This window comes from Talpa occidentalis, unplaced genomic scaffold, assembly GCF_014898055.3.
Source record: "Talpa occidentalis isolate TD23 unplaced genomic scaffold, MPIMG_talOcc4v2.1 talOcc4.2, whole genome shotgun sequence".
NCBI classification, from domain to species: domain Eukaryota; kingdom Metazoa; phylum Chordata; class Mammalia; order Eulipotyphla; family Talpidae; genus Talpa; species Talpa occidentalis.
Genome location: NW_023602073.1, coordinates 52,670,758 through 52,695,018, shown reverse-complemented (window position 1 = coordinate 52,695,018; position 24,261 = coordinate 52,670,758). Strand labels below are relative to the sequence as shown.

General features: G+C 49.5%; 2 protein-coding genes across 2 annotated transcripts in view; both read right to left on the bottom strand.

Annotated features, from left to right (window-relative positions):
* Positions 1-11,230, bottom strand: part of LOC119251383 (butyrophilin-like protein 1) — a 17,701-nt gene extending 6,471 nt beyond the window's left edge. The window contains exon 1 of the mRNA XM_054698140.1: positions 11,221-11,230. The gene's annotated coding sequence lies outside the window, so the exon portion shown is untranslated. The remainder of the gene's footprint in view (positions 1-11,220) is intronic.
* A 654-nt stretch (positions 11,231-11,884) lies between these two features.
* On the bottom strand, positions 11,885-12,375 carry LOC129146448 (butyrophilin subfamily 1 member A1-like). Its single transcript, XM_054698704.1, has one exon. The coding sequence runs from the start codon at positions 12,259-12,261 to the stop codon at positions 11,890-11,892; it is 372 nt and encodes a 123-aa protein (XP_054554679.1). The 5' UTR covers positions 12,262-12,375; the 3' UTR covers positions 11,885-11,889.
* Positions 12,376-24,261: the final 11,886 nt, after the last annotated feature.

The window sequence follows — 24,261 nt, the reverse complement described above, 5'->3', positions numbered from 1 at the left end:
GGGCAGGGCAGAGGACTGTGCAGCAGAGAATAGAGACCAGGAGAGTGAATGAAAATTCGCCGCCAGCATCCTGGCCACAGGCTCCCCTGCCAGTCCTGCACCTTGTTTCCTCACTACGAATGGTGTGTACAAAGATCATTAAAAGCCTGAAAAATCCACCGAGGGCTCCAGGACTCCTTTAACTGTCTGCCCGGATCCATAGAAAACCTGTCCTGTGCCTTGTTGGCAATACTGATGGGAAGATATGGGCTATGTTTTCTATCAAGAACACTTTATTAGGTGGAAGTATAAAATTCAAGAATAAAGGTGGATTTAGTAGTACAGAGTGCTTAATTGAATTAGTCAATAAAGCACACACATGCTACCTATCACTCTCAAATATTCAAGCCACTATTATACAAGTAATTCATAGGCAACAAATATGAGGAGATAAATTGTAACAAGGCAAGCATCCTGGAAAGTATGCTTGGACTAACCAAAGTGTAGTTTAAACAAAAGCTCCTGGCTTAATTTTATACCCAGATTACATGAACAATGACCACTTTGAACTAAAGCTAGCCCAAGTAAAAAAACTACTAGGTACAATTACTATTAACATGTAAAATAAAACATTTCTTAAAAGTGTGGGAGAGAATTTTAAAAGGTGTTATAGAAAAAGTACCATAGGTGATAAGTTTAAGATCTAGTTACAAGTAACAAATGGCAAGCTTATCCTTTACCTTCTGCATAATGAACTAGAATCCCTTAGCAAACACAATTTAAGTACCGCCAAAACAGATAAGTTACCTATGAGCAACAGATTAGAGCCAACTGGTTGTAGGCAAGACACAGGGCAGGCTCTCTATGTATCAGAACAGATGGGTAAAGGAGAGTCCTGGAGTCCTCAGTGGCTTTTCCTGGCTTTTAATCATCTTTCTACACCATTTTTCTACACCATTTTACCCCAGGTACAGGGTAGGGAGGCTGGCAAGCCTCTCAGGCCCTGTGAATCTTTGCTCTCTAGTCTTTCTCTGATATTATCTCATGGTGTAGGGTAAGGTAAAAAAGCATCAGGCTTTCTGCCCTCCTGCCATTAGGATAGATGAGGGAACCCTGTGGTCCTGAAAGCATGCTTGATGGTGGGGCACCTGAAGTGGGTATACCTGGGCTGAGAGACTGAGTTTATAAGGGTGGGCATAACGGGGATTCCAGAAGAAGCAGAGAGAACACCAGAAAGAGCCCAGATAGAGTAAAGATTTGCTGGGGGCTGGGAGGACTGCCAGCCTCCCGGCCTCCCAGCACCTCTGCCTGCCATATGCTTGGTAAATCTCAATAAAAGACCTACAAAAGCCACTGAGGACTCTGACTCCTCCTTTACTTGGTCTGCTGGATCAGAAAACCTGCTCTGTGGCCATCCCTGCCCCTACACATGGTCTCTCCGATTTCTGCTGTGCCATCCTCTGTGACACTGTCCTTATATGCTCAGCCTCTCAGCTCAGTGTGCCCACTCACGCACCCCCACACATACTCCAGGTGTCGGCCATCAAGCATCCATACCCCAGGTCACATTCTCAAGTACCTCTTGCATTCAACACACACACATACACACCCCAAGCAAGAGGACATGCACAGCTGTGAACTCTGAAGGCGCTGGTTACTGACCAGAACCACCTTCCTCCACTTCCTGTCCCAAGTCTCCTCCCCCTCAGCCAACCCCACAGCAGGTCAGAGTTCTCTACCTGGTGGAGCAAACACACCTTCACTTCTGAAGGTCTGAGTCCTTGCTAGTCCTGCCCTTCTTTGGCTGTGCTTTTCCATGATTTTCACTTTGAACTTGAAGTAATAATGGGCAATATATTTTGATAACTGAACCATGCTGGAGGTGAAAGTTCTCTGTGGCTCACTCTGTGTCTGAAAGGGCTCTGCTTAGTCACCTCTCAAGTCAGGCAGCTGCTCAATTCAGGCACCAGTCAGTACCTGGTATTGACACAGAGAAGAACCCAGACCTTTCTTCTGAATCCCCTAAATTAACACAGCACATTTTTCAGGTAACAGAAATTCCTGAGGTTCAGAAAAATAGGTGTATGTCACCCATCCCAGTATAGGAAATAAAGAGGAGAAATGAGACTCTTCTCATAAAAATCCATCAGCCAGTTATCTCCCTAGAAATTTTGCATGACCAACTTTTCCAGACACAGAATATTGATCCCCCAAAATAGAGCTGGGACCCCATTTTAGCCTTAGATTGCTCTGTACAAACTCAGATAAAAGTAAAACTCCATTTTATTCTTCATAGTAATTCAGTGCTCATCCTTTTTCTTATCCAAGTTATATGGAAACCCCATGGAATTTAAAACTGTCTTCCCATAGTAAAAGTCAAACCTATCAGAAACTACTACAAATGTTACAGGGCAGCATCGATAGGAAACAGGCTGATGACTGTGGCACACACCTCATTCCAGATCCTTAGCTGCATGGGGGAGGGATTGTGCAGGGGAGGGATAAACTATATGAGATGAGAGCATTGTGACATGAAGCCACAGTCTTCTAAGCAGGAGAAAGAACCACAAGGCTGACTGGGGGTTACATATATCACATGGCCATATGGGGACCAGTCTTATTATAAGTACCTCTCAAGGTACTTATAATAAGACTGAACTGCAGGCACACACGAAAAGTTAATAAGGGTTTATTTACAAAAGAAGGGAAATGAAGAAATGAATAACTCAGGGAGAAGAGATGAATTCAGAGAGGGATAAACTCAGAGAGGGATTATTTTGGTGAATGTGTCCCCCAGTTCCCCTGACCTGGAATCCAATGGCACGCTGAGAGCTGGCGAAAAGCCAAGAGCCCCCAAGGCTCACATGTCTGGTTACATACCAACACTGGCTGCTTAACTCCACCCTCAGTTTCCGGCAACCCTCCCTTCAGTGATGAGGACATTATGGGATTTGGAGATTTTGGTGTCTTGGATCTCTTTGATCTGGAATGGGGGTGGAGTCCATAAAACCTATTTGTGGAGTTTGTTCAGGACATCCTTTCCCCCATCACAAACAATAGTCAATGTTTTCTTCTTCTGCTGAGCACAAGGCATGGACTCACTTCTCACACAGCCACACCCCAGGGGTCTGTCCTCAGAGCATGAGGTTGAGACTACGTCACCCAGCTCACTCAGAGGCTGTGCCCAGGGAGTCTTCAGCTCAAAGAAAAGCCTCCGTGAGGAGCAGAGACAGTGATATGGCCCTAGTGGTACACAGCCTCACAGTTAGGAAGGAGGGGGGCTTCAAGCCCTGGGGGAACCCCATCCACACCAGAGCCTGAGGGGATCCCCTCTCCTGAGGAGCCCTCAGGCTCCCCAGAGAAGGAGGCTTGTTCATGGGCACAGAGGGCTTCTGGGCCCCAGCCTCCAGGGGCAGAGGGTCATGGACACGTCCCTGAGACACATGCAAAATAGGGAAAGAGCTTCCCAGAGAAGGACTCCGGAGGGAAGGAGAAGATGTGAGAGTCATCAATCATGTCATAGAAGGAGACGTCCCCTTGATCCCAGTCCAGGAAAACCCCCACCCTGTGGGGAAGCTGCCTAAGAGATAGCAGAGTGTTTTTACTTGTACAGGCACAAATCCTGAATCAAAATGCCCTACAGTCCAAAACCCCCTTTCTGGGGTCTCTCTATACCAACTTTCCTGTTCACATCACTCCTACAGACCCCCAGAGTCCACACATTTCTGTCTCCATTCTTGACCTCCACCTCCCAGTAACAGCGCCCTGATGTGATGCCTTCAAGGCCCAGGATGCTGCAGGTGTCTCCTGCATCCTCAAAGGAGTCCTTCAGGGTCAGAATCTTCTTGTCAGAAGAGAGGGCAAAGCTGGCATAAGCAGAATCTGGATCTAGAGTGACAGACCCTGCAGAGAGAGGAACCAAGTATGCAAGAACACCCTAACCTATAACAAGGGCACACACCTCAACCCAGACCCTTAGCTGCATGGGGAGAGGAAAGTGCAGTGCAGGGGAGGGATAAACTACATGAGATGAGAGCATTGTGACATGAAGCCCACAGTCCTCTAAGCAGGAGAAAGAACCACAATGTTGACTTGGGGGTTACATATGGCACATGGTCATATGGGGACCAGCCAGGACCAAATCATCCACATCCACCAGCCACATTTTGTGACTATCACTGCCACGTCCCAGCCCCATCACTGATGGTGCCAGCATCTGCATCAACACGAAGGACTGATGGAGAAGCCAGAAGCTGTGGGGCAGCAGGAGGAGGAGCACCCAGAAAGAACACCAATTCACTCACAGGCCTGGAACTTCTCCTTCGCCAACCTGCAAGGAATCACACATTTCAAATGAGGGAGGTGGAGACCCACACATCAGGACCAGCACCTAGTCTTCTGAAACATCGTGATGAATTTACAGAAAAACTGTTCTGGAAACATTAATCTGATGTATTTCTTTCTCTCTTACAGACACACATGTGCACACAAACCATACAACCACATTGCAACCTTCCCATAAAGCCTAAGCCATAAATTTTAAGACCCAGGGATTAAGAGAACTGGGGTCAACCTGAACAGAATGGTTATTACTCAGACTTGTCCATTAAGGTAAGATTTTTGAAGTCCCAAGCCTCAATTTTTCTTGAAAAAGTAATAGATAAACTTTTCAAAGACTGCTATTACTTATAAACAACTGATTGAGTAGAATTTAAAGTTGCCTCTAAACCACAGGTAAAGAGAATTACAACTTAACTGAAGTTGGAAGATAACTATCAACCGTGAGTGAAGGGAAATCAGGATACAACATCAGAGAAATGATGCCCAGTTAGGAGACAAAAAAGAAGTTTTGAGGAATGGAGAGAGGTTCAAAGGAGGAATTAAATATATGAAGTGAGTGGATAGGTGCAGGTGTTAGCAAAAAAACATCTATATAGATATGGGAAAAAAAAAAAAACTGGAACAAATCATCTGATCCCCCAAGTATCATTTAGAAAGAATAAAAGCATAGAGGAGAACCCCTGTTGTGATAAGCCCCAAAAGATACTGTGTAGGGTAAGGAAAAGTGTCAGGCTTTTCTGCCCTCCTGCCTTTAGGATAGATGACGGAACCCTGTGGTCCTGAATGCATGCCAGATGGCGGGCACCTGGAGTAGGGTGTGGGCATAGGTAGATGGGATTCGACTGGGCTTTTAAGGGCGGCGTTAAGGGGCAGAAGCCGAAAGAGAACGAGAAGAGAAGCTGAGAAAGAAGTAGCAGAAGCCGAGAGAAGCAGAGAAGCAGAAGCAGAGATCACCGGAGAGCCCAGATAGAGTGAGGATTTGCTGAGGCCTGGGAGGACTGCCAGCCTCCGGCCCCCCAGCACCCCAGCCTGCCATGCCTGGTGAACCCCCAATAAAACCTGCAAAAACCACTGAGGGCTCCGATTCCTCCTTTACCGCGTCTGCTGGATCATAGAAAACCTGCATTGTGCCCATTCCTGACCTTACAGATACCCATATCCTAAACCCCAGACATGTCAATGGCACACACATGGCAAAGCAAACTTTAAAGCTGTGATCTAGATAATGAACTTTGTGATGGAGTTTAGCAAGGAATATCCAAGTAGACATAAATTAACCATGTGAATCCTTAAAATCAAAGGGCTTTCTAGGCTTTGTAATCAGAGAAATAGATGTGACAACAGAAGCAGAGTCAGAGACATGTTGTGTGTGCTGACTTGAAGACAGAAGAAGAGGCCCATAAATAAAGGAATGCACAAGTCCTCCAGAAGCTGGAAAAGACAAGAGCCTCCAGAAACAGAACACAGCCCTTGCTGCACATTGATGGGATCTGACCTACAGAGCTAGAAGACAGTAGATCTGTATTAGTTCAAGCTGCTAAGTTTTTGGTCATTTGTGGCAGTTGAGAGAAGATTAACATGCTTGTATATGGTGTGTGCCACACCCAGCATAATAAGGTTCTAGTAGAGAAGAGTCTGAGAGAACTCGAAGTACCCATCACTTGCACAAAGACCCAGAAAATCTCCCATGCTCTGCTGGAAGGTGGAGAACCAGAGGGTTAGCCTGGGTCAAAAGAAGGAAGCCATATACCATAAGCATCCAAGTGACCAAGCCCGTGGATTTTACCCTGGAGTGAGGTGTGAGGACAACAATGTCCCAGACAGCTAGACAGCACTGTACCTTCTCCATAGACACCAAGCCCAGGATCCTAAGAACCAGATCGGGCAAGCCTCCCGACTGAACCTGCTGGTGTGACAAGTGAATATCCATTTCTACCTCTCAGAGAACCCTCTGATTTCTCTGGGAAATTGCCATAACACTGTCCTAAAATAACTAATTCCTCAGCAACCAAGGTGGCTTAGTGGAAGAAATCCAGCTAGATGCAAAATGGGGAAGAAGGATCCCAAACCAAGGACCCCTTAGCAAGACCTGAGATCTAAGCAGACAAGCAGGATTTCTGGCATCTAGAGATCAGCAATTCCTGATCCACAAAACTGTGCAAATGTTAACCTGCTCAGCCTCTGCTCACGCTGACCTCCCACTGGACTCACCCATAGGCAGGACCAGGTGACAAAGGGTCAGAGGGTGTCCTGACCCCACATGACCTGCAGTTAGGACAGGGCAGGTGGAGGCAGGTCTGTTTCACAAGGGTGGTGGTGGGGGGGGGGCTGTTGTTTCCAGATGGAGGCTACAGAATAAAAGCAGACCAGGGACTCCTACGCTACCTTGTGGGGGTCCCTGATAGAGAAGGGGCAGAGAGGAGGCTGGGAGGGAGTCCCAGGACCCTCAGGGGCCACTTACCTGCATACAGCTGGGACTTCCTCCAGGCTGGAAGGGAAACACACAGGTGAGACTCAGCACAACACCTGCTCAAGAGATCCACTGGGCCTGGGTCCCCCTGTTCTGCAGGTGAGACTCTCTGTGGGGTCGGGGGGGGGGGGGGAGGCTGGGAGGTCAGGACCTCCTGCCCTGTGCAGATAGCAGGGGGTGGTGGGAAATCCCCTGGCTCAGGTCAGGAGCCTGCAGGACAGACTGACCCAGCCCTGCCTGCTGCTGCTGAGGGCCTTTGGGTAAGTCGCTGAGCAGCTCTGGGCCTCAAAACTTAAAACATTCTTATTCTACCTTTGTTCAGTTTTGACACTAAGAATTAAAAATTATACTATTAAGAAATAAAATATAAATTATTCCATATTGTAACAAAATCTAGATCCAATCTATTTTGAGCAAAGAAGGATTTAGGATATGAGGAAAGCTCTGGGGTAAAAGTCACTAATCTACCTCAGAGAAAACCCCGCTGTTCTGGATCACTGACAGCCCCCACCACACCCCACACGTGGTCAACCTGTCCACCTCAGCATTCATTGATCAGCAACTTCAGATTCTGGAGAGAACAGACTGCTTGAATGCTGTTTTGGAGGCAGCGGGCAAAAGATCACTCTTCAATTTAATGTCCCCATTTACTTATCCACCTTTTTTTTTTTTTCAAGAGGCATGTATTTTTATTTATTTATGATTTATTTATTTATTTGTTTGTTTGTTTTGTTTATACAAGCACTGGGTACAGTCAGAAGCGCGGGAGGGTGAGAGAATTCACCAGAGCCAGAGCGGGGAGCAGAGCAGGCAGAAGGACCGAAGTACACTGCTGAGGGGAGCAGCGGGCAGCAGGAGAGGTCTGCGCGCCATGTGGGACCCTCCTCTGGTGGCCGGGGAGCAGCCGGGGATCGAACTGGCGCCCCAGAGGCTACGGGCAGCTTCGCAACCCAGCGCTTAACCGCTGCGCCACCAGGGAGGCCCTACTTATCCACCTTTAATGAAACTTCAGAGGAATTGTCTGTTGCTTCCAGGTGCTGATCAAGAACGAGATGCATGGAAGGCTGAAAGCCATCACCATGGAGGGAAGGGCAGGGATGGAATGAGACCAGGATGCACAAAACTCCATGGATTACCACTCACCAGGATGCCCTGACTGAGTGGGATACAGCCAAAAACTGGGAGAACCTGGGAACGTGGTCTTGCCTCCCACCAGCTCCACCACAGGGAAGGGGTCCCCATGTACTTAGACAAAGGGGAGACACCTGGGCTCAGGGGGGACAAGTTACCCAGGACCCCTGGAGCATCACTCACCAGCCAGGTAAGCTGCCTTCCTCTGGTCTGAAAGACAACACAGGACACAGGTGAGCTAAGAGCCAGAATGCCTCCTATGAAGGGGACACGGAGGGTTCAGGAGGGGGAGCAGAGCTTACCTAGAGTTGCCTGGAGTTCCTCTGAAAGAGTGAAAACAAAAAAGCTTCAATTCCTGTCCCCAGGAAGGAAAACTGTGTGCCTAGAGGATCCACAAAACAAAACCCTTTCTGTGTCATAAAATTCCCATCTCCAGACCCATCTGAACCTCCAAGTTCCATTGTTCTCTGGAACTCAGCCTCCTGCTCTGATCTCCCCATAAAATGGACCCTGGGCTCTGACTCGTGATCAGCTTGTCCCTCTCAGCACCAACTGCCTCACTCACCAGACTGGCCCTGTCCTGCCTTACCTGTGTTCTCCAGGGCCTCCTCCTTGGTCTGTCTATCCTCCTCTTATCCCGGCACAGACTTCTCTGTTTCTGCAGCTCCTGCATCTGTGTAGAATGTTCTCTCCAGGCGTAGCAAGCAGCCCCCAGGAAGAGGAGCAGCAGCAAGGTCAGGATCACCAGGAAAGCTGGCTTCCAGGGAGAGACCCGGGGGAAGAAGGGCTCTACAGACAGAGACCCCCACAGACACCCTATCAGGACACAGCCCAGGACAGCCCACCCCAGCTCACCTGGTGGTACCCAGCCCCTCCCTCTGACCCTAGGGAGGGGTGAGAGCGCTGACCTGGGGTGACAATGGCCATGGCTTTCTCCTGGCCCAGGACAGGGTTGAGAATGGAGCAGGAGACACTCCCCACAGAGCTGTCTCTCACCACCAGAGCGGACTCCACGCTGAACAGCCCCTCAGTGTCCTTGGTGTAGGCCTCAGAGAACTGGTGTAACTTTTTCCCATGGGGGTCTCTCCACTGTACCTGGGGCTTCGGGAACCAGCCCAAGGCTGTACACACCACACGCACCCCGTCCTCCACTGGCCCCGTGATGTGCACTTGTGGGGCAGAGCCCATACCTGCAAAAGGAAGATGAGTGGCAGGTGGGGCAGGACCCACCTCTGCACACCTCCAGGGAGTTTGTCCAGGTGCATTCTGGGGAGTATGAGGAAAGCCTGCTGCCTGCAGGGACCAAGACATGACCCACCCCCAGAGTCAGATGGATGGAGTATGGGGACTAATGGGGCACAGAGGGCTGGGGCTCAAGCTATCAGGTTGAAAGTCGATGTCCAAAGGAAACAGAAGAAATTAGTCCCAGGTTCCATCCTAATCCTCCACCTTTCTCACCTCACACTCTCCCAAAGCATCTTATCCATACCAGCTTCCTCTCCTCTAAATCACTCCCACATTATAGTAATAACAACCCTACCTCAATTCCCCTCCCTGAAATTATGCCCCTGTGTGTTACCATTACTGTGATTCCCTCACACACACTCACACTCAAATTCCAGAATGAATTAATGACTCCACCCCATCTGTGATAGATATGCAAATATCCCCAATTCTTCATCTTTATTTCTAACTTTCCCTCTGCCTCATACATCCTGGTGTCTTCTCACTCTGCCCCTGGATGGGGTCATGATTGACTTAACCCTGAGGCCAGTCAAGGTCACTCAGACACTGGGCATAGAGCCTATGCCTGGGCGCCCTCTGCCTGTGAAGGGCATGCTGGACAACCTTTCCCAGATCACACCCAGCCAGCTCCACATCACAACCTCACCACCAGACTCTAAGGACAAATAAAAACTAGAGTAAGAGACTTAATTCTCCTTGTTAAAAATAAGGAAAGAGATTCACTTCCCCTCCTTTTAATTACAGCATTTATTTTAGAAAACTTGTACTTGTAGGTACTTTCTCTTCTTTTTGAAATGTATACAAATCCTTTTTGAAAAATAGATAGGCTTTTTGCCAGCTTCATGATCCAGTAATATCTTTCTCAAAGAATCCAGGAGCCATCTCATGGAAATGTTGACATCAAAGGAGATAGCACCCCATGTCCCCCCTTCTTATGAGGAGAGGCACCTAACTTCATTGTGCACCTTGCTCCAAGTTATAAAGTCACTTCTTGTCATAAAGATGTAGGAATTTATTTTTCCTCCAGATAAAGCCAATTAGCTAGAAGTCCCCAATCGCCAGGTAAGTTTTGAAGTGAAGTATGAGGATAAATAGTGTTGTCAAGTCCTTTCATATGAGAGCTGATGATTGTTCATCTTGAAGACATGTATGCCATGCATGGTGTCTTCACAGTCTCTTAGTAGATAGATTGGGATGCATATAAAATTCTGATTTAATGCTTTTTCAATAATAAAAGTGTTTTCTTTCTCTACTATCTTTGTGAAGTGAATTTCTGAATATGGAGTCCATTGCTTTACATTTTGTTATATTTTCTCAGCATGACCAAATCCAGTGAAGGCTACCGAGTAGAACCCAGATTAGCAAACCTCCTTATTGCCTGAACTAACTAAATGGTTGTGACTCTATGCTACTGATATTTGTGTGGCTGTATGTGGCAGAGCATTATGACAATATTAGTGATTAACACACAATCACCTTTATCCCTAACAACAAACAGCAAAAAGTCAAAACAAAACCCTGGGAGTCTGCATTGTCCTCTTCCCCTACAAACTCTCTGTGAGCTCAAATCTACCTACTCTATTGAGAGTTTATTTTTTTCAAATTTTGTTGACATCTGACCCTCCTATCCACACACTGGTGCTACTGAAGTCGGGCAGTCCTCCTGGGCAGTCCTCCCTCTACCGTGACTGTGATCCACGCCTCCAGCCATGCTCACCTGTCATCCATTCTCCTCTCAGCTGCCAAAGTGAACATTCCCAACACTATTCTGTTTAAAATTTCCTCAATTTTGCACTCAAACCCCTAAACAGTGTACACAATGTCTTCCATGACCTGCCATCTCTCTGCGTTCCCCCTTAATAATTCCTTCTATTTCCCAACTTATACACCCTGTGCCTATCAAGGCCCAACACTCAAGCCCCAGTGAATATTTCTCAACTGCGAATAACCACAATTACCATGCTGGGGGCCCCTGCCTCCTGGCACCCAGTCCACCAGCCTCAAGGGCTCTGGAACCTTGTCTGGTGACCTTCAGTGTCTGCCCAGTTGTGTACCTCCAAACCTCCTGACCACCACAGGCAGCCTAAACCACTGCTCTCTGTGCACCCGGTACCAGGAACATCGCATTACTCCAGGGCTGTCCCCTGCTACCACCCTCTATTCACTCATCTGCCAACCACCATGGGCTCCTCGTGCTCCAGACACGCCAGCCCACTCCTCCCATGGGAGTGTCACCATGCGTGTCCCCTGGGCGTGGAACTCTTCTCCCCCCAAAAGTAAATCCCTGAACTCCATTCCTACTTCTTTTGAGCTTTTTCTCAGATCATCAAAAGGCCCAAGCTGAGCCCCTATATTACACCGAAGCCTTCCCTCCCTCCTACCCCCAAATCCTGGCCCCGTCCCTGCTCTATTTCACCTTTTATCCTAAACACTTAGCACCTTCTAAGATTCTCTATTAGCTTCTTGTCCATTTATTTATGTATTTACTCTAGAAAATAAACTCCACAGGCCAGGGTTAGGCTCACTGATGTACCCCATGTGCCAGCCAGACCCTTTACATAGCAGCCCCTGCACATAGTAGGAGCCAGGGCAGGAGGGAGTCTTTAGGTTTGTGTGGAGTAAGTGAGGGAGACTGAGCCTGTCTTTCCGGGTCTATAAAATGAGGAGCTGATTTACTTGGTCCCTGAGGGTCCTCCCAAAGGAATCCTAGCAGATACATCAAGTCACCAACCTGCCACCTTCAGCTCGAAAGTAGCCTCTTCATAGAAGTTTTCCTTCCTGAAGAAGCAGGTGTACTGCCCGTTGTCGGGGACCCGGACCCCGCGGATGCGCATGGCCGCCTCCCCCCGTGCCAGGAAGTCCTCCTCCAGGGACGTGCGCCCCCTGTACAGGGCCAGCTGCTCCTCGCCCTCTTCACGACCGTTTTTGTAGCTGAACGCGGCCTCTGAGAACTTGGAACGGAACCACCTCAGCTCCATGTCCCTCACGTTCATGGGGGGCGACACACGACAGGGCAGCTTGGTGTCCCTGCCCAGCACCGCCACGATGGCATCCGTGGGGCCGATCACTCGGAACTCCTCTGTGGACACAGACATGGGAGCGAGAAGGCTCAGAGACGCACCTGGGCAGGGACCGCGCCTCGCGCTGGGAGGGCCGGCTCCGGGGGCAGGTGTCCTGTGAGATGGCCCTGACCCGTGGGCGTGAGCAGGGAGTCTCTGAATCAGGGGAAGAGCTTCTGGCCCCAACTTTGTGATGCAGAATGATGTCAGAGACCCCCACATCTCCCTGTGCACCGGCCCCGGGCCCTTGGAGAAGGACTAACTCTTCAATCTCCCCCCCGCCCACCCCGAGACACCGGAATCACCATCGCTGGGAACCCTCCCCACTGCCCAGGGCGCACTCAGCAGGTGCTGCTCAAAGGAGCAGGAGGATGCGACATTAGTGTCCTGGGGACACATGCTGAGAACCACACTCTAGTGTGACCAATTTCAGGACAGGACTGAAGGTGGCTGAAGAGCTTTCTGTGCTCTGGTGAGAAGTGTGTGGTCCCTCTGCCACCCCAGGGCCCCCACCCCCACTCTTAACTTAATATTCTTAATGTATTTCTCCTCCACTGAATTAGCTGTGAAGGAAAAACCAAAGCCAATTATTATTTTTGTTAAAGACCTACCATCCCATCACTCCCAGGAGCCCAAATCACTGCTTCTGAAAAGGAAGCTTCACCCACTGACACCCTCTTAGAACTCTGGGTCTTCTGAGACCAGGTGGACAGACTGACATGGTTCTTCTGCAGGGTGAGCTCTGCTGGACTTCAATGAGTTACTCTCACCTCTCCTGCTCCAGCTTGGCCTGAGTCACCACCAGCCCTCATCTGGAGGATGAGGGTAGCTAGTCTCCCTGTCTGTCTCTCCTCACCCCACGTCTGGGACCCTTTACACCTGAAAGCTGTGTTCCTACAATTCTCAAATCTCACAGTGGCTCCACATTCCCACAGTGACCCACAGACCCCATAGGGTTGACTGTCTAGTACCTCTCTAACACCCAAATCCTCCTTCCCTCCTTTTCTCCCTCTCTCCCTCTGCTCCAACTGAGCCTCACCTCCTCTGTACTTGCACATTCAACACGCAGCCAGCCCCCAACAGGGTGGTTCCCTCCATAGGATCCTAATCCCCAACACCCCTCCGCCAGGGCTTTGCTCCCATCCCACCATCTATACTGACCCCCTTGATGGTCACAGCTGCCCCCACACCCTTCCCTCCCCTGCTGCCCGACCTGCTCCCTGCCTGTCCTGCCTCTCAGTGCTTCTAAAGGTGAGGGTGGGATGGGTTTCATGTCTTTTTTAGTCACTGTCTCCTCCAAGAAAGCAGCTCTCTGAAGTTGGGGAACTTCTCCATTCTATACATAGCACATAATAGAAACATAATGGTGGAATGAAGTGAATTAATGACTAACAAGTTTTTGTGATGCAAATAAATCTAAAACAAAAAGTGAGGGTAAAAGTATTTTCACATTTTTGCAAGTTACATTTTTTAAACACCATAAACTAATCACTGAGTAATAGTCATCCCTCCCCCTCATGCAGCAGCTCAGTGACTGCTCTTAACTGTCTCATCACATGAGTGGTCTGGGAGCACCCCTATCTTTCTAGAGCCAGGCCCCCCACACAGCCATCTTTCCTGCAGGAAGAGCTCCCAGAACCGCTGGGCCCCACCCACCAGAGGGAGACACAGGAATTGGGAGGGACACACTCACCTTGGGATCCTCCGGGAGGCAGCTGGAGGAGGAGCAGCAGAAAGGGGAGGAGGCAGAGCACAGAGCTGGGGCAGGAGCAGGGCGCCATCTCCTCAGGGCTGGGGAGAGACAGGGCAGGAGGCAGCCAGGCCCACACAGAGGAGCAGGGCAGCCAGGAGCTCTGGGCTCAGGGGGGAACAGGGCTCAGGGTCTCCCCCTATGCCCTCACTATACCAACAGGAGACTTTCTTACAGGTATATTATGTTAATAGGGGGAAGCATAAGCACACAGCTCTGACACCAAGAAAGGACAACGAGACCTCCATTCAGCCCTTCTGAAAGCCTCTGTGACTATAGGGATGATTAGGTTTGCTTGAGAAGAAAACCCTGCAGCCCTTTCCACCCCAGTGGCCCCACACCACAGCCCCATTTGACCAATCCGTTTTGTTCCCAACATCTGGGCCCAGGGTCCAAATGACACCCCACTCATCTTCATCGTACCCAGTGACTCCCCAGGACAGAGGCCCAGACCTAGGCTCCCACGAAGGACAGGCCAGTGCCTGCTTGTGATCCTGCCCCCCTCAGTGTGAGCAGGTGTCCCTGAGAAGCCTCAGGACACACGACACTGTACCCAAGGAGTTGGGGTCCCCCCACAGGCCCCTGTCCTGCTCTGTCTGCTTGTTCAGTTCACCTGAAGGTCAGTCCCTCCCCAGCCCTGACCTTCCAGGGACAAGGACAAGGTCCTGCCCCAAACATAGCAGGAGCCAGGTCAGATCCCCACTGAGGGCTTCGGTCCTCATCCTCATCCTCTCTAACTGGTGTAGACAGAGCAGCAGGAAGGGTAGATGAGTCCTGCTCAGAGAAAACACCCTCAAACCACCTACTGACTGGGGTTGGTGGAGGTAAGCAATGTTCCTGGGAGGGCAGATTCTGGGTGCTACAAGGTCCCCTCTGAACTCAGCCACTCTCTGTGTGACCATATTCATGAACTCCCTTAGACTTCTTCCCTCAGTTTCATCATCTGTAACATGAGAATACTAGCAACAGTTCCCTTCAAATTTGGAGGGAGAATTACATGAAATTGTATTTGAAGAGTCACTACATGCCATTAGAACAGCATCCACAGCGAGTGTTACATGCACATCATGAGATTAAATGACATACAACCCTCAGTGAGGTTGTGCTGGTTCTTCTTAGAGCAGCGCCATTTCCAGTGGCACCCCCCGAACCTAGTCCATCCCCATCATAGTCTCAGCTCCCTCCTGACAGCCAACTGCTCCCCACTTTTCTCTTCTTGGTAGACAGATGTCTTCAAAACTTACATACCTGTTTTGAAAAGGTGGAACTCCTAGAGCATCTCTTGAAGCTTGAGAAGTTTCAGGGCTTCCAGCAGACCCCAAATCTTCCTCCACAGTTTACACCTACAGTTAGCGGCTCAGGAGCCATGCTGGGAGCCCAGGGTCCCTCATAGTTTAGGGAAGGTGTTTCCCAGGAGAGTAGAGAAGTAGAGCTTGGCACAGATTGAGGGGGGTCTGTAGAGACCAGCCCTGGAGCCCTAACAAAGCTCTCCTAAGAAATACCAGTCACGTTCTCAGGCTCCTTCCAGTTTTTGAAAGTGAAAGCTGAAATGCAATCCCAGCAACCTCCACCCTGCCCTCTGGACAGTGCACCCTGGTTATCAGCAGGGAAACAGCAGGATCAGAGGGGCCAGCAGCAGGCACCCTGACTCCCCTGCAGGCACAGGGGAAGCACCACCTAGCACCCACTGTGGAGCACCCACTGCGCTCCAAGCCACTTGGCTTCCAGCCCCAGAACTAGGGGTGAGTGTGGGGCTCAGTCAGGACTTGACACAGCCTGTGCCCAACGGTGACCACCCCAGTGACCCCATGTCAGCTGTCACCCACATGGCAGAGCCTGTGAGGAGCCACCAGAGGGGCTGTTTCTCTTTTCCTCACAGCAGCTGACCCAAGACCCCACACATCCTGGACACCAGGAGTCAGCACTGGGCACCGGATGCTGCCAGGACCTGGTCCTGCCCAGACTGCATGGATGGGGCCTGCGGCTTGTTCAGATGTTAATGTCACCCGGGACCTGGTCACAATGACCAGACCCTGTCCCACCAGGATGCAGGGTCACCAGGAAAGGCCTGATTTTATGTCCCCAAGGAACCTGGAGCTTGGGCCTTCCCTCCCCCTCACTTCCTGTGGTTTCCCCTTAGCAGTAAAGGGCACCTATGTGCCCCAGTTATCTCTGCCATAAACTCCAGGTTCATCTTCACAGTCTACTCCCCACCCAATCTACTTCCAATGCACCAAATGTTCAGTCCATGTCCATGACCAGCATCTATTCCACATCACCCTCATTTCTCACCTGGCCCAAAGGTTATCCCACCTCACCTCCAGCTTCATCTCCCCCAGTCCATTTCCTTTCAAGGTCATGACCCTCTCCAGTCAGCTCATGTCATCTTCCTTTCTCATCCCTTCAGGGATCCCTCTGCTTAAAGGAGAGGGCCTCCCCCTTCCAGACATCCCCCTCCCTCTCTGGCCTCTCCCAGGACCTCCCTATGGCTCAGGTGACTCCCTCAATTCAGGGAGCTCTCCTAGCCTCAGACCTCCTCACAGTCCCTGATGCTCCTACTGCCTCTGCTCCCCAAACCATTCACCTTTCAGGCCACATCTGAAGTGACCTGAAAGTTCCCTTGTAGGGGAACTGCTAAGCAAATAAATCTTTCCTGATTCCTGCTAAAGGGTCTTAGGCCTGGTGCAGTAATAATTCAATGTGATTTTAAATAACTGCAAGGATTGGTGCGGTACAGAGAAGGAGAGCCAGGCCAAGTTTCTGACAGGAACTTTATTACACTCCCAGGCAATGTTCATCGACCCCCAAGGAGGTCCGAGAAGTCGTGCCCGTTATGGGGGAGAGATGTCCTTCAATAGGGTGTGGAAGGTATAGGTGGGAAACTGTGTATGTGGAAACTGAAGTTGTTTTTTATTTTTTTGGCAGTTTTTTGGTTGATTGCTGTCAGTTCCTGTTTGTATCAGTGGAAGCCTCTGGCTGCAGGAACTGAGACAGTGGTGGGATTTCCCTCTGCAGTTTTAAGGACCCGCCTTGTGCCCCTTTTCTGGGGCCCTCAACAGGCCCCCTGCACTGACCTTACAATAACAAGTTTGCTTACTTGATAAACTTTCCTTAGAGAGCTTGCCATCTAAGTTTTAGCTTCTCTAAATGAGGTTACACTTGAACAATGTCGGACAGCCAGCCAAGCTTATTTATCTCTCAAAGGACATCCTCGAATGTCTGTCTTTCCCTCTTTGTCTGGGAATATTGTGCTTGCTAACTGATGTTATCAATGCAAGATGGTTGTATATTAAAAACAAACAAACAAACAAACAAACAAACAAAAAAACCCTTGTCTCTAGACTGGTGCTAAGACCTTACGGGGCTACCTAGGTCTCAGACCTCATGCATGAGTAATAAAGCTTTTCCTGACCTCACCATTCCTAAAGTACCGTTTGTTCTTCCCCTGCCCGGGGTAAAAGGCTAGAATTTATTTCTGCAACACCCCAAACTCTGATGCCTATTATGCCCCCCCACAGGCTTGTTGGGGTTGGGGGGCTGTTCTCCACCACTGCCCTTACAGGTGTCATCTGGGTACCAGGTGGGATTCCTGGGGGAGGCCCTGTGAGTCCTGCTCTGTGTCCAGCAGGGAGCAGCCTCACCAGCCTCAGCTGAGCTCATCTGCAGGAGGCACTGCTGCTGCCTATCGGCTCCTCGGCCTCGTCCACTCAGAAAACCCCTCAGACCACTGAGAACATGAGACGTCACCTCTGACCTGAGCACCAGCCCATAATGGACACAGCATTCACCATGATCCCATGTCTGTTTTTCTATTCCCCCCCAAACATAAATGGGTCATAAATCACATCTAACTCACCTGGAAACATTCAGGTCAGCACCTATATCTGCCCCCCAGGCCTGCCCAGGGCTCAGGGTCACCAGGCAGTGACTCCTGCGAGTGTGGGCCTCACCGCACTCCTTCCAGGTTGTCGTCCTCACATCATGTTCTACACCCCAGGGACCTGACTCCTCACAGAGTCACAGACTCACAGCAGCAGGACTGTCCTGCCAGGGCTCACTCTCCCTGTCCTGAGGGGCCTGCTGTGTCTGTCTTCAGGGAGCCAGACTGACTTGACCCCTCATGCTTGGAAATACACAGACCCCTGAAATGGCAGTCTGGTCTGAGATATTAAAATTCTGGGAAAAAAACAGGATTTCTGGATATACATGCACTTACCCCACTCTGTCAACCTTAAATGTTCATTTTTGATCATCTCCTCTTAAGACTCAGTAATATTGGGAAAATCCATCTTAATCTAAAAATGATTATGTGCTTATGCTCCTCTGTGTTTATGCTCCTCTGCCACCGCCAACCCTGTCTAATGGGGACAGTTCTCAGGTTATAAGATATTTTATTCCTTTTGAAGATTTTTTTTAATTTATACAAGAACCGGGGTACAGGCCAAAGGTGTGGGAGGATAAGAGGATTCACCAGAGACAGAGCGGGGAACAGAACAGACAGACTGACGAAATACACTGCTGAGGGGAGCAGTGGGTGAGACAGGAGAGGTCTGCCGCCCTATGTGGGACCCTCACCTGCCGGCTGGGATCGAACCCGTGCTGCAGAGGCTGTGGACAGCTTCACAGTGCGGCGCTCAACCGCCTGCGCCACGAGGGGAGGCCCATGAGATATTTTAGAGGAATTTAATGAAGAGATAGATAAAAAAAACAAACTTCACTGAGCACCTACTAAGTGTCAGGATCTAGGCTGCACAGATGGTGTCTGTGGCGCCTTATTCTCACACCTGCAGATAGAGATGAGGGTGCCCAGTGTCCTGCCCTCAGTGTAGCTACATTGACAGGATCTTCCAGGGGGGAGGGGCTGTGGTAGGATGTGCCCCACCCCCACTGCAGCTCCCAGCCCAGCCCAGCTCCCAGCTCTACAACCCTGGAGGGGAGGGGAGCAGGAAGGGAACCTTGGACTCAGAACTGCCCCAGAAGGACACACCCAGAAACTTCATTTCCCCCTGAATGCTGCCCTTGGGTGGTGGGGGGAATGAGACGGGACAGATCACAGGGCAGTTATCCCTGAACAATATGGGGTACCTAGACATGCTGCAGTAAGGACACACACCCCCTCACTGCCTCTTCCAGCCCCTCAGGGCCTGTTCCTGCTGCTTTGTCAGCACACACTGTTCCCTGTTCACTGTTCTGTCTTATCAAATATAAATTATCCTGATCCTGATGGGTTAATAATTTACTTTCCTCTCTATAGGACATGGGATACTTTAATCTTTGATTATTTCAAGTTCTTTTGAAATAGATTTGATGGAGGACAAGAACAGAAAGACTGGAAAGGAGGTGCCAGAACCTGACTCATACAAGGAGGTGAAGGTCAAGGGGAATAACATGACCATTAACCCAGCTGTAGAGGTTGTGACCCTTAGGCACCAGTGCCTTATGACAAGGCATAGGACCCAAGAGGATCAGATACTATAGGGAGTGGAGCACAGACCTGAGGGTAAAGATATTGAGATTGGGCCCACCCTGGAATCCCTGGTTGTTTTCTGGTTTTGCCTAGTCATCCAACATCAGCAACAAACAGGCCACTCCACTGAGGAGTGAGCCCCTCCCAAGGATAAAAGGACTATGTCAGTGAAGTCTCTGCACAGGTTCAGAGCAGCACTCCCTCTGCCTACCTGTGCCTATGCAGGTGCTTCTTTTCACCAACTCCCTTTCTCTGCAGGTCAGCAGCTTCCTGCTTGCCCATGACCTACCTGTACCATGCCAGAACTTCTCTTCACTGACATCCCTCAGCAGTGGCAGCTTTACTCAAGGCTGCCCTCCTGCAACCATGCATGCCTCTCATAGCAAACCTTCCCTCTTGAGGCAGTTCTTCCTGCCCCCTTGTATCTATGCAAGTTTCTTTTATTTTTCTGTCCCTTTCCCAAATAAACCTGCCCTTAAATATAACAAATGTCTCTGTCTCATGGAGAAACTCGCCTGGAGAACTCACCGCGTGTCCCTGAAAGGGGAGTTCTGGTGACACCTTTCCCAGAGTGAACCCAAGGACCCCACACTCCAAACCCACTAACTCCAAAAACTCCATCAGTTTCAGGTAACTACCTAATGTAGCCCCAAAACAGTGGAAATGTAAAGTGAATTGTGTTTCTGAAATACAACTATTGATGGCAGATGATGGAGGATAAGGATAGAAAAACTGGAAAGGAGGTGCCACAAGATCAGAAACCTGGCCCACACAATGCCAAGAGCTAGAGGTGGTGTGGCAATTTCCCAGAGAAATCAGGGGGCACTCAGAGAGGTGGAGAGAGAGATTTACTTGTCACACTGGCAGTCTCAGTCAAATTGTTCCCAAAAGGCTGAGCACCCAAGAGTAAAAATGGCAGGGTTTTACACAGTTTGTACGAGGAAATTTGCTATTCCATACCTCATAGCATAAGCATTCTTTTTTTTTTTTTTTAAGATTTATTTATTTATTTATGCAAGAACCAGGGTACAGGCCAAATGTGGGGGAGGATGAGAGTGAGACACAGGGCAAGCTAGAAATTAGGCAGTTTTAGGGACAGTGCAGGAGGGGATCTCTGAAGAATTTAGGAGGCTTCAGAGATAAGGACAACCAAGGGAAAGTAACCAATTCCACTAGGAAAAACAAACATCCCAGGACCAAGGACAACATTGTTAATGCTAGTCCTGGTTTCCTTCAGGTGGTAAAGGGAGGCGGAGATTGGAGAAATGGAGAGTGGTTTAATTTATGGACAACTTAGAAGGGCAGCTGTTTAACTTCAATGTAGGGATGCCCATCCAGAGGACTGGGCCATAAAGATAAAGATGCAACAAATGGGGAAAGAGAAAGCTGTTAATAAGGAATGTGAAGATCCCCCAATCAGTAGCAAATTAAGTGAGACAGCCGAAAACTGACCAATCACAAAGAGACTGGTGGAGCTTTAGAATAATGAGGGAAAGAAAGTATATATTCCCTGAGACACAACTCCACTTTGGCTTCCTTGCCCCTCCCAGGCCTGGTTCCCTGGCCTGGGAGTCCCACTTTATTTCTGCTCTTTTTCTCCTCAATAAACTTTTTCTTTCTATAAACAAACCTGCCTCTTCTCGCTTGCTTGCCTTAGAGTCTGCGAAGTTCCTGCTGCGGCTTCGTGAGACACCAACCCGTGGGGGTCTAGTGGCCAGGGCTCAGCGCTGCCCCTGCAGCCTGGGATCCGTTCCTGGCTGGGAGACTAGGCCTGACAATTCCGGTATCAAGAGGATTCACCAGAGACAGAGCGGGGAACAGAACAGGCAGACTGACGAAATACACTGCTGAGGGGAGCAGCGGGCAAGACAGGAGAGGTCTGCCGCACCATGTGGGACCCTCACCAGCAGGCGGGGATTGAATCGGCGCTGCAGAGGCTGCCAACAACTTCACAGCGCTGTGCTCAACCACCTGCGCCACCAGGGAAGGCCCAGCATAAGCATTCTTTATTGTTCGGGAAGGGGGTCAAGGTAGCCATGGCTACCACTAAGGACAAGCAGTGCAGTACACCCAGCAACTTCTCTGCTCCAAAAAGCAGCAGAATCTAAGGAGCAGACTCCCCCAAGCAGCAGACTTGGGAAACTTCCTGCTTCAGTGGGGGTAGGAGGGAATGCAATTAACCCAGCTATAGGAACTAAGATCTTTAGGCACCAATGCCTAGATCACAAAGCACAAGGCCCAAGCATGTGTCAAGACTGCTGTGGGGTGTCAGGAACACAGGCCTGAAGGTGAAGATATGGAGATTGAGGCCATTGTAGACATCTGGCCCCTTTCAAATTTTACATAGTTATTCAAAATCAACAACAAACAAACCACTCCAAAAAGGAATGAGCCCCTTCCAAAGAGAAGACTATATCAATGCAGTCTTTGCCCTGGCGCAGGGCAGCAGTCCTTCTGCCCACCTAATGAGGCTGGTGTGTGCTGTTACTGTGATCACAGGTGGTGCTGCTGCAGCTTTTCACCCTGATAATCCCCCAAGTTCTTTTCTAGTGAAACCATATAAAGGAATTCACAGACTTTTCAGCTAAATAAGCAGAGAGAAGCAAAGTTTGTCTTAGGGAAAAAAGGACAAAGAGCAAAGACTCCCAGGTATAAAGTACCTGGGAGGGGCAAAGAAGCGGTTATGGAGTCTTGCTTCGGGAATATATAGTTTCTTTCCCTCATTTCTAAAGTTCCATCAGTCTCTCTGTGATTGGTTAGTTCTCGGGGGTCTCACTTAATCTGCTACTGTGCTTGGGATCTTCCTACATCACATCCCTTATCTTTTATCGCCCTTGATCAGGAATGTCCTGTTGCCCTTGTTGCCTGGAGTCCTGGGGTGTTTGACTATCTCCCTTTGGAATTTGTTGCCTTCATCTATGGATCTTCCTCTATTCCTCTTGTTGACCTTATTTCTCAGCTCTCCCAAAGTCCCCATCTACACTGTCCGTAAAGCTACCTGATTACCCTGACTTGCCCTATGACTCACTATGTGCCTGTGTGGGTGCTTCCTTTTCACCAACTCTCTCCCTCCACAGGGCAGCAGACTCCTGCCTGTCCATGACCTGTACCATGACGGGACTTCTCACTGACCTCCCTCAGCAGAGGCAGCTCTCCTCAAGGCCGCCCCTGTCAACCATGCAGGCCTTGTAAAATGTAGCAGGCCCCTTAAGGCCTAAGCTTAGGCTGTCTCAGAAGGGCAATTTAGGAAAATTCTAGTCCAAAACAATAGAGGCCAGGTTCCCGTCAGAAAAACAAGATACATGTGCCCTTTGTACCAGGAACCCAGGATATGGTGAAACGCTTTGTTGCTTGTAATTGCCTGTTTTTTGCTTCTGTATTCCCGCTTGCTTTGGCATCTGCATACTCCCGTATACCATTTTCGGCCTTAAAAACTCTTGTCACCCTCTGCTCGGGACTGTTCCCTATGAGAGGGACAGTCACCAGCCAGGGGACAGTCGCCAGCTGGCTAATAAAGGCTTTTTTAAAATTTGATTCAGATTTGGTCTGTGTCTGGGGGAAACTCTACAACAGCCGCTCTCAGCAAACCTGTTCCTTTCAGAGAAGCCCTTTCTGTCCTTTTTGTCTATGCAAGTGTCCTTGATTCTTCTCTCCCTTTTATAATAAACCTGCCCTTTTGGATATAACTAACATCTCTGTGTCATGGAGAAACTGCTGGTGCTGCTGAAAGGGGAGCTCTGGTGAAGCCTTTCCCAGAGTGAACCCAAGGACCCCACACTCCAAACCCAACCACACTGAAAACAACATCAGGAAGGATTAAAACCTTTTCTTGAACTAGCAACCCAGTGGAGTTTGATTTATCTTGACACAATTAAGATGCAAGTTTCACTGGATCATCATCTACTACAGGAAATCATCAAAGCAGTTTTCTGACTGTTTAATTCCTGGGCAATGCAGGGCAGGTAGAAGTGGGGATTAGGAAAGTAAAAGAAACACACAGTTGTAATGCAAACATCCCAAACCAGGTAGGTTCATGACCGGTTCAAGCAGCCGTATTGATGAGAAAATATATTATTGAGTAAATGAATATAATAAAGATTGCAGCAGAACTTCCTGCCCAGGTGCAATGAATATTCCAATGCAGGCATAATCAACAAGTTTGTTTACTTACAGCTCCTTCCCTTTCAAGATTCATGGCCACCTCAGCACTCTTTATTTTTCTTTAAAGATTTATGTATTTATTTATGCAAGCACTGGGTACAGTCAGAAGTGCGGGAGGGTGAGAGAATTCACCAGAGCCAGAGCAGGGAACAGAACAGGCAGACTGACAAAGCACACTGCTGAGGGCCTCCCCGGTGGCGCAGCAGTTGAGTGCTGAGTTGAGAAGCTGCCCGTAGCCTCTGCAGCGACGGTTCAATCCCCGCTGCTCCACGGCCACCGGAGGAGGGTCCCACATGGCGCGCAGACCTCTCCTGTCGCCCGCTGCTCCCCTCAGCAGTGCACTTTGGTCCCTCTGCCTGATCTGCTCCCTGCTCTGGCTCTGGTGAATTCTCTCACCCTCCCGTGCTTCTGACTGTCCCCAGTGCTTGTATAAATAAATAAATAAATCTTTAAAAAAAAGAGTACACTGCTGAGGAGAGCAGCAGGAAGCAGGAGAGAGGTCTGTGCACCATGTGGGACCCTCACCGGTGGCCGGGGATCGAACCAGCGCTGCAGAAGCTGCTGGCACAAATGCCTGCATCTTTACCCCTAGCCTTGGCCCCCTTGTCTGGGGACTTTCTGCAAATGGTTGTGCCTGCTGAAAAACGATGTAACAGAC